The following is a 10121-nucleotide window of genomic DNA, read 5'->3' as shown; positions in this document are numbered from 1 at the left end:
TGAGCTGGATTATAATAATTTGTGTATGTGTTGAGGTGGGTTATAATATCCTGTATACATTTTGAGCTGGATTATAATAACCTGTATATGTTTTGAGCTGGATTATAATGATATCAGCTGTTGGACTGAATAAATGTATTTTTGAAAATCAATCAATCTCTGTTTCTCTCTCTGTCTCTCTGTCTCTCTCTGTCTCTCTCTCTCTCTCTCTGTCTCTCTCACACACACACACACACACACACACACACACACACACACACACACACACACACACACACAGCTGTGGTCACTGTGAGTATCTTCCAGCTGTGCCGTTGCAGCCATGTGACTATAATTTCATATAAACGCTCTATAAGTGGAGAATGATGCTCAGTGATCCACATAAGAACATCACAGGAAGTTGAGTCAGTTCATCTGGACACAACGTTTATTGACAGAAACTTTTCATCCTCATCTAAGTGACCTGTTCAGTCTCATCTGACTGCAGGTGTCCCCACCCTTATAAACAATACAGTGACTGCAGGTACCCCCACCCTTATAAACAATACAGTGACTGCAGGCACCCCCACCCTTATAAACAATACAGTGACTGCAGGCACCCCCACCCTTATAAACAATACAGTGACTGCAGGTGTCCCCACCCTTATAAACAATACAGTGGCATAACGCCCCAAACCAACAATCGGTTTCATATGCAAATATGGGGGTGCCCATTGATCATGTGTACTATTCACAGAGGAAATGTATTGTAAAAGTTGTATTGTATTGTATTGTATTGTATTGTATTGTATTGCATTATATTGTATTACGCTATCTCTCATCTCATCTCATCTTCGGCCGCTTCTCCGGGGTGGGGTCACGGTGGCAGCGAGCTAAGTAGGGCACTCCAGACGTCCCTCTCCCCAACAACGCCCTCCAGCTCCTCCTGGGGAATCCCAAGGCGTTCCCAGGCCAGACTGGACATGTAGTCCCTCCAGTGAGTTCTGGGTCTACCCCGGGGTCTCCTCCCAGCTGGGTGTGCCCGGTAAGCCTCCAAAGGAAGGAGGCCAGGAGGCATCTGAATCAGATGCCCGAACCATCTGAACTGGCTCCTTTCAACACAAAGGAGCAGCGGCTCTACTCTGAGCTCCCTCTGGATGTCTGAGCTCCTCACCGTATCTCTAAGGCTGAGCCCAGACACCCCATGGAGGAAACTCATTTCAGCCGCTTGTATCCGCCATCTCACCCTTTCGGTCACTACCCAAAGCTCATGACCATAGGTGAGGGTTGGAACGAAGACTGACTGGTAAACTGAGAGCTTTGCACTCCGGCTCAGCTCCCTCCTCACCACCAGTGCAACATCCACATTACTGCTGATGCTGCACCAACCCAAAAACAGAAAAAAAATATTAGTTTCGAATCTTTGGGTATTTCCAAGCTAAGGTAAGGCGATCATTACGAGGCATGGCATCATTTGTTGTCAAATTGATTCTGTATCCAGATAACTTGCCAAAGGAGGTGATTAGATCTAAGAGAGCAGAGGCTGGCTTTTCTGCGATCTGTAAGTACAATATCACATCATCAGCATATAAAATAAGGAGTGTTTCCATACCTCCTACTTTCAGACCCACAATATTTGGATGACTTCTTACTCTGAGGGCAAGGGGCTGCAGTGCGATGGGGCCGGTGAGAGAGGGCAGCCCTGCTGGACTGAGCGGAGTAAAGGAAATATCAAACAGAACACATTAGGCTAACTTATCAGTTGTATAGTATTGTACTGTATTGTATTGTAAAATACTTCACACACCAGCTTTCATCTGGTTGGTGGGCGGGAGCGCCTTTCCCAGGTGGCTTCCTACTGTCAGGCCAAACTCCTTGTCGGCATGTTCTTCTTGGACCTCTGGTTTCAGCTGGAAGCCCTTCTCCCTGTCAAAGAAGTCAGAGTGAGTGAAGGAAATGGCCTTCTCTTCCAGGAGACCCTGCAAAGGTGTATGCCTGGCCTCCAGTATGGTGCTGCAGGCCTCGGCAGTGATGCAGGATGGAGCCCAGAAGATCTGGGGGGCCATGACTTAGAAGGCCCAGTAGCACAAGATGCCATCCTGAATTGGCCACAGAGCGACATTCATGTCTCTGTCGATCCCATCGGCACTGAACATGGATTCATTCATGGGGTGCAGGGGTGAAAGACAGAATGGCCTTCTTATCCTTGAAGATGCCCCAGTTGTATCTCTTCTCTGCAGAGTAGGCGAACCCCGGTGTTAGCACCAATCCAGCCCTTCACGATGGCAGGGAAAGGGAACCAGTACATGGGGAACTGGAAATTCCTCTGTGAATAGTACACATGATCGATCAGTGGTCACACCAGTGGCGGCTGGCCAGTACAGGGCGCTGGGGCGCCGCCCCCTTCAAACACCAAGAGATGAAAATCAACTTAAGCATGTTACATATAATTTAGCTGTATAATGCAAATAATTATGAAATAAAAGTGTTGTTCAGTCTGTGGGCGCCTGTCAGCAGCATTAAATATTGGTTCAAATGGTGTTTGGTTGGTTTTTGTCTGAATACATATACTTCCTGTCTGAATACATATACTTCCTGTCTGAATACATATACTTCCTGGGTGAGGGGTGCCGGCCAAACGGTACCTTATGTAAGCCCTCAAACTTGCGGCGAGCAGGTGACCTGAGGCTGCTGTGGGATTGGTTTCTCCAGATTCTCCATGGGGCGCAGTTCTGTGCGCCCCAGACACGCCCACTTTTTATTGGACTGTGACGTATGAAACAGGCCTGTACTGCAATGCTGTATGTACACACACACACACACACACACACACACACACGCACACTGTGATGGCCCCGCCCGCTGCCCAATGACTGCTGGGATAGGCTCCAGCATCCTGTGACCCCAATTGGGATAAGCAGCTTGGATAAGGGATGGACAGAGTATCTACTATTTGTATACTTCAGTTTATATTTGCTTTTATTTTGTCAAAATAAATGTCAGTTGTGTTGCAGAGTTCCTCCCTTAACTCAGACCAGCACTTGTTTTCGATAATTCAAAAGCAAGCTGATGACCATGAAACAGGGCTTTAAAAAGTAAAGAGACATACAAAGGATTGGGAATGGGGGCGAGAGAGAGGTTTTTCTGGCTGACGAGGAAGAGAAACAGTCCAGGGGACCGGACCTGAAGCACTTCCGGGAGACGGTATGGCGGGCCTGCGTGGATCTCCACTTACCCTCTGAGTCACAGCAAGGAGCTGTGAGACAGGATGGACGTCAGAATCAGAATCAGAATCAGAATCAGAATCAGAATCATGTTTACTGGCTGTGTCTGCACACACATGGAATGTGAGTCCGGTTCGGTGGCTCTCTTGGTGTACTTAACACAGAATAACAACACTACAACACAACAACCTTCACATGTATACACAAGGACTGACTTATAGAGGAGAAATAAGAGGTGATCTGGTGCAGTGGTGCAGAGAATAGATCAGAGATGCTGACATACATGTTAGCAGCTCACTGAGGCAGATGGACATGACAGAGTGTACCAGTATACATACAATGTACAGTACAGTATATGCAACATATACAGTATGTACAATACAGTATATACATCATGCACAGTATACTGTGCATGATGTATATACTGTACGTGTTATATTGACTGTACATGATGTATATACTGTACTGTACATGTTGCACATACTGTACGTGTTATATTGACTGTACATGATGTATATACTGTACTGTACATGGTGTATATACTGTACTGTACATGTTGCATATACTGTACTGTACATGTTGCACATACTGTACATGTTGTATATACTGTATTGTACATGCAGAGTACAGTATATACAACATGTACAGTATATACAACATGTACAGTACAGTTTATACATCATGTACAGTGCAGTATATACAATATGTACAGTATGTGCAACATGTACAGTACAGTATGTACAACATGTACAGTACAGTATATACATCATGTACATTATATATAACATGTACAGTATGTGCAACATGTACCGTACAGTATATACATCATGTACAGTATATATAACACGTACAGTATGTGCAACATGTACAGTACAGTATATACATCATGTACATTATATATAACATGTACAGTATGTGCAACATGTACCGTACAGTATATACATCATGTACAGTATATATAACATGTACAGTATGTACAACATGTACAGTATATATATACATCATGTACAGTATATATAGCATGTACAGTATGTGCAACATTTACAGTACATTATATATAACATGTACAGTATGTGCAACATGTACAGTACAGTATATACATCATGTACAGTATATATAACATGTACAGTATGTGCAACATGCACAGTACAGTATATATATCATGTACAGTATATATAAAATGTACAGTACAGTATATACATCATGTACAGTATATATAACATATACATTACAGTATATACATCATGTACAGTATATATAACATGTACAGTACAGTATATACATCATGTACAGTATATATATAACATGTACAGTATGTGCAACATGCACAGTACAGTATATACATCATGTACAGTATATATAAAATGTACAGTACAGTATATACATCATGTACATTATATATAACATGCACATTACAGTACATACATCATGTACAGTATATATAACATGTACAGTACAGTATATACATCATGTACAGTATATATAACATGTACAGTATGTGCAACATGTACAGTACAGTATATACATCATGTACAGTATGTGCAACATGTACAGTACAGTATATACAACATGTAAAGTACAGTATATACATCATGTACAGTATATACAACATGTACAGTACAGTATATACATCATGTACAGTATATATAACATGTACAGTACAGTATATACATCATGTACAGTATATACAACATGTACAGTACAGTATATACATCATGTACAGTATATACAACATGTAAAGTACAGTATATACATCATGTACAGTATATATAACATGTACAGTACAGTATATACATCATGTACAGTATATATAACATGTACAGTACAGTATATACATCATGTACAGTATATACAACATGTACAGTACAGTATATACATCATGTACAGTATATATAACATGTACAGTACAGTATATACATCATGTACAGTATATACAACATGTACAGTACAGTATATACATCATGTACAGTATATATAACATGTACAGTACAGTATATACATCATGTACAGTATATACAACATGTACAGTACAGTATGTACAACATGGTTGGATTTATTGAGAGTGTTAAGGGTTCATTTGAGTGACAGCCTGTGGAAAGAAACTGATTTACATCCCGCTGTTTTGGGGGACAGTGCTCTGTAATGTCCATGCTTTGTAACATGTTTAGTAACGTTTCTGGTGCAAGTTTTAATGTTTATTCTGGTGACAAGGGGGCGCTCTAGGGGGTGCTCTAAGTGAAGTGTTAAGCCCGGAAGTAGCAGAGTAAGAGAGGCGTGTTAGTATGCCATGGCTAGCAGATACACCAGCAGATGTACAGTTGTCATTATGCAAATGCTTCGCCAAAGCTCCCAAAACGCAGCTTCGTGGTATCTGGGTTATTTTTTCAAAACGTTACAGCGCCAACCAGAGGGAGCAGTTGGAACAGGTTGTGACCAGGGTGTGATGGGTCTGCAGTGATGTCGCCTGCCCGTTTCCTGACTCTGCAGGTGTGTTAGTCCTGAATGGAGGACAGGTTGGCACCAACGACTTTTCTGCAGACTCCTTTGGCATGGGAGAGGTTATAGGAACCCCCCCCCCCCAATAAAGAACATGTCCTTGAATAGACTTGTGTTACTTTCCATGCAAAAGCCTTTGAATACATTCAGAATCACCTGTCAACAATAACAGACTATATCATCACCAGAAAGGACTGGGGAGCTAAACCAATCAATCAATCAATCAATCAATCAATCAATCAATCAATCAATCAATCAATCAATCAATCAATCAATCGATCAATCAATCAATTCTGTTTTATATAGCACTTTTCTAGCTGCAACAGCCACTCAAAAAACCCCAACAATAAACAATAAAAGCAATAAAAATAAAAGCAATGAAACAACAACAAAAACAACAACAACAAATTTGCAAAAGATTTTTTCCAACTGACACTCCAACATCACAGGCGAAGACCCCAAGTTCAGCCATGTTTGTTTTGTTTGTGTGTTAGTGGGCCATCTCACAATGCTGGGATTGCAAACATTCCCCAATCCTCTGGGAATCGTACACACGGCCATTGTAACTCCACTTACTGCTCACACCCATGTGTGCACATGAAACTGGTAGTTGGTTTGGGTCGTTATGCCACTGTATTGTTTATAAGGGTGGGGGTACCTGCAGTCACTGTATTGTTTATAAGGGTGGGGGCACCTGCAGTCACTGCGTTGTTTATAAAGGTGGGGGTACCTGCAGTCACTGTATTGTTTATAAGGGTGGGGGTACCTGCAGTCACTGTATTGTTTATAAGGGTGGGGGTACCTGCAGTCACTGCGTTGTTTATAAGGGTGGGGGCACCTGCAGTCACTGCGTTGTTTATAAGGGTGGGGGCACCTGCAGTCACTGTATTGTTTATAAGAGTGGGGGTACCTGCAGTCACTGTATTGTTTATAAGGGTGGGGGCACCTGCAGTCAGGTGAGACTGAAGAGGTCCCTTAGATGAGCGGTGAAACGTCTCTCTTCATAAACGCTGTGTCCAGATGAACTGATCCAACTTCCGGTGATCTTCTTACCCGGATTATTGAGCACGCATCAAGACATCTAGTGGGTTATGTCCTGCAATTACTTTAACAACCCCCCCCCCCACACACACACACAACTATAACTGACTCATATACACTTTTATCCGTACTGTTCACTCACCCTCACTTACAATATTGTCAGATAATGCACGTGAAGAGTTTTCCTTCAGACTGCTAAATGTTTTACACCGACCGCACCACGCGTCATTTGACACGGCCGACATGGGGGAACGAAGGCGTTGTGTTGATGCAGCATCCTCTGCAGCCCGGGCATCGGTCGGTGCGATCAAAACATACACAGAGGCCAGATCGCGTTATGGCCACGATCACGTGACTAGATCGGTGCAACAAAAGGGCATGCTAAAAGCACACGTACGACTATTTCGCTCAAAGATGTCCTGCGTGCGTGATGTGGAAATAGTGAAAGTTGACGTTGACCAACGTGCAGCTTGCAGAGCCCGCAGGGCGGGGGCGCTCCTCTCCCCGTCGCGCTCGTCCAAGCTCGGCGCACATCAACGTGGTGCAACACGGACACACACGCGCGTCACACGCGGCGAAGGGCGCTCGGGGCTCACTCCTCGTTCACGTCTTCCGATCCGCACGAAAGCTGCCCTTCACGTTTCCACCGCGCGTCGGAGCTGGCAGAAGTGGCAGGAGTACCGCTCATGAATAATTCATGAGCACGAGTGACTGACGCTCAGAAGTATCCAATCACCGGGCATTTACAAAGCAACTAACTAACCCAAGGTGTGTGGGTTTACTTTAGCATTAAGTAGTGGCTAAAAAGGGGCAGCGTCACCCTTTATTCGACCCAAAGACAGTAAAAAAAACAAAAAACAAAACAAACATAAAAACAAAACAAACAAACAAAAACAAAGGAAAAAGGAAACAACAACTATTTTATGGAGAATGACAACGTAGCATCCGAAGAGTGCAGATGTGACAGGGCTGGTGCAGATAGAGAGACAACATGGCCCCGGTTCTGGCTGCTTCCCCATAAGCACCTAATCACAAATAAGACTAAAGAGGTGTCCTTTAAAGTCATTCATAAATATCACCCCGCCAATCACACCATGCAGACATGTCAGAGAGCTGTGAACACGAACTGGTCCTTTCTGTGACGACCATCCAGGAGCAGCGCCCCTGCTCCCACCCCGACACCTTCTGCCCAGACCTCTGCAGATTTGTCACTGATCATCTTGTCCCACTTTCTTGTATTATGGGGGAATGTAGGTCTCTTTAAACACCCACCCCAAAAATAATCATAGTAATAATATCGGCAAAAATCGTATTCACAAAAGTAAATCCGCAAACAAAAAAACCTTTGCTTTTTTTTCCTCTCTTGAAAGAAATCGAACAATACGCCAAACTTATTTATTTTTCTACAAACATAAAGGCTGTCAAAACTGTTGATTTATGTTTGTCTTTTAACGTCTGTACACAATGGGATGTAATGTCCGCCCCCGCTGGCTCCTTTGTTGCTGATGTTGGCGTTGTATACACCGCTCTCTTTACACCATCTTTGTTGTGTTAATAACCGCTTGTTTGGGAAAAGAAGAAGAAGAAGAAGAAGAAGAAGAAGAAGAAGAAGAAGAAGACAACGCGGCCCATCTGGCACGCGCGGCTCCCATCCTCCTCGCGCTGCGCGACCTAGACCCGCCCACCGTTTCGGCTTTCAAAAGACGGCAACGTTAACATCTCGCGAGATTCGCCTCCGCCTAAAGCCCGCCCTCCGAGCGGTGCCAAGCGCATCATGTATAACAGCGGCGAGAGGCAGTCGAGTACGGGAGGAGCCACGGCAAGGTCGCACGGAGCATCCTCCGTCTAAACACACCTTAAAGAGGGCGATTCCCCCGCTACCGGACGCGTACGGAGACCGAACCGCGGGCCGGATTCTCGCAGTTTCCCGTTTTTAAAGGGGGGAGAGGCGGACAAAAAAAGGTGTGGACAACCGAGGACGAGCGGCGCGGCGGCTAGCAAGCTACCAGTCTTTGTAGCTGCTGGCGTGCCCGTTCGGGCTGTCGTTCGGAGGAAGCCGTCTCGTGAGGAACCGGACGTTGCGTTGGTAACGGAAAGGCGGCTGTCGGACGGCTCGTTTCGAAGTGTGGACCGAGTCCGAGAGTTCGGCTGACCAGCGCTCGGCCACCGGGAAGTTGGGTGTTTCGCCGCACCACCGCAAGCTGCGCTAGACGTTAAAGTTGACTTTCCCCCCCCCCCACCACCACCACCACCACCTAGTCGGCTAATTTATCGGTATTGCCATGTCAGCGTCGTCCCCCACGCCTCTCCCGCAGGGCGACACCGCCGCCGCGCCTGAGCTTGAGGTGCCGACCGCGGCACCGGTCCCGAAGCCCGCCGGTCCAACATCCAGCCAGAGTAGGTTCCAAGTGGACCTCGTGACCGAGGCAGCCGGCGGCTCCCCCGCCGACGAGAGATCCCCGGGCTCCGACGCTTCCCCGCTCTCGCCCGGCGGCGTGGCCGCTCCCGCCCCCGACGGCGCGGACCCGGGGGCGGCCGGCGAGGAGGCGAAAGGCCGATTCCGAGTGGTGAACTTCGCGGATCCGAACGGAGCGGCGTGTCCCCAGGAGCCACTCCCTGCGGAGGGGCTGCAGAACGGAGACACGGTGATGAGCGAGACCAGCCTCCAGTCCTCGACGGGGGGTCAGCACCACTATCACTACGACACCCACACCAACACCTACTACTTGAGGACCTTCGGCCACAACACCATCGACGCCGTCCCCAACATCGACTTCTACCGGCAGACCGCCGCGCCGCTGGGCGAGAAGCTCGTCAGACCCACCCTGTCGGAGCTGCACGACGAGCTTGACAAGGTAACCAGCCTTCGCGTCCTTTCACCTTAAGTCACTTTGAAACAGCCACTGAACCGAGACCCCCCAAATGTCGAGTCAGCAAGACAGTTTTGAGGGTGTTTGTCCGTTATTTGGGAAACGGCTCCATCTCTGGAGGTGGAGCTGAGCACATTGCGATGAAATATCATCTGTATATATAGGCTGCATCTGCATATATAGGCTACATCTGCATATATAGGCTGCATATGCATATATAGACTACATCTGCATATATAGGCTACATCTGCATATATAGACTGCATATGCATATATAGGCTACATATGCATATATAGACTACATCTGCATATATAGGCTACATCTGCATGTATAGGCTACATCTGCATATATAGGCTACATCTGCATATATAGACTGCATATGCATATATAGACTACATCTGCATATATAGACTACATCTGCATATATAGGCTACATCTGCATGTATAGGCTACATCTGCATATATAGGCTACATCTGCACATATAGGCTACATCTGCACACATAGGCTAC

The 10121-nt window shown here is 45.8% G+C and overlaps 1 protein-coding gene and 1 pseudogene across 2 annotated transcripts in view; one reads left to right on the top strand and one right to left on the bottom strand.

The window, feature by feature from the left end:
• Nucleotides 1-1778: 1778 nt before the first annotated feature.
• Nucleotides 1779-6171, bottom strand: LOC130121644 (NAD(P)H dehydrogenase [quinone] 1-like; annotated as a pseudogene).
• Nucleotides 6172-8559: 2388 nt separating this feature from the next.
• The window catches only part of LOC130121976 (solute carrier family 12 member 2-like), a 138143-nt gene continuing 136581 nt past the window's right edge, over nt 8560-10121 (top strand). For both annotated transcript variants that reach the window (XM_056290975.1, XM_056290976.1), the window contains exon 1: nt 8560-9595. In XM_056290975.1, the coding sequence (XP_056146950.1) occupies nt 9023-9595 (573 nt within the window). In that variant the 5' untranslated portion in view covers nt 8560-9022. The remainder of the gene's footprint in view (nt 9596-10121) is intronic.

Source organism: Lampris incognitus, chromosome 12, assembly GCF_029633865.1.
Source record: "Lampris incognitus isolate fLamInc1 chromosome 12, fLamInc1.hap2, whole genome shotgun sequence".
NCBI classification, from domain to species: Eukaryota; Metazoa; Chordata; class Actinopteri; order Lampriformes; family Lampridae; genus Lampris; species Lampris incognitus.
The sequence above is the reverse complement of the archived record's forward strand: the minus strand, read 5'-3'. Positions and strand labels throughout refer to the sequence as shown.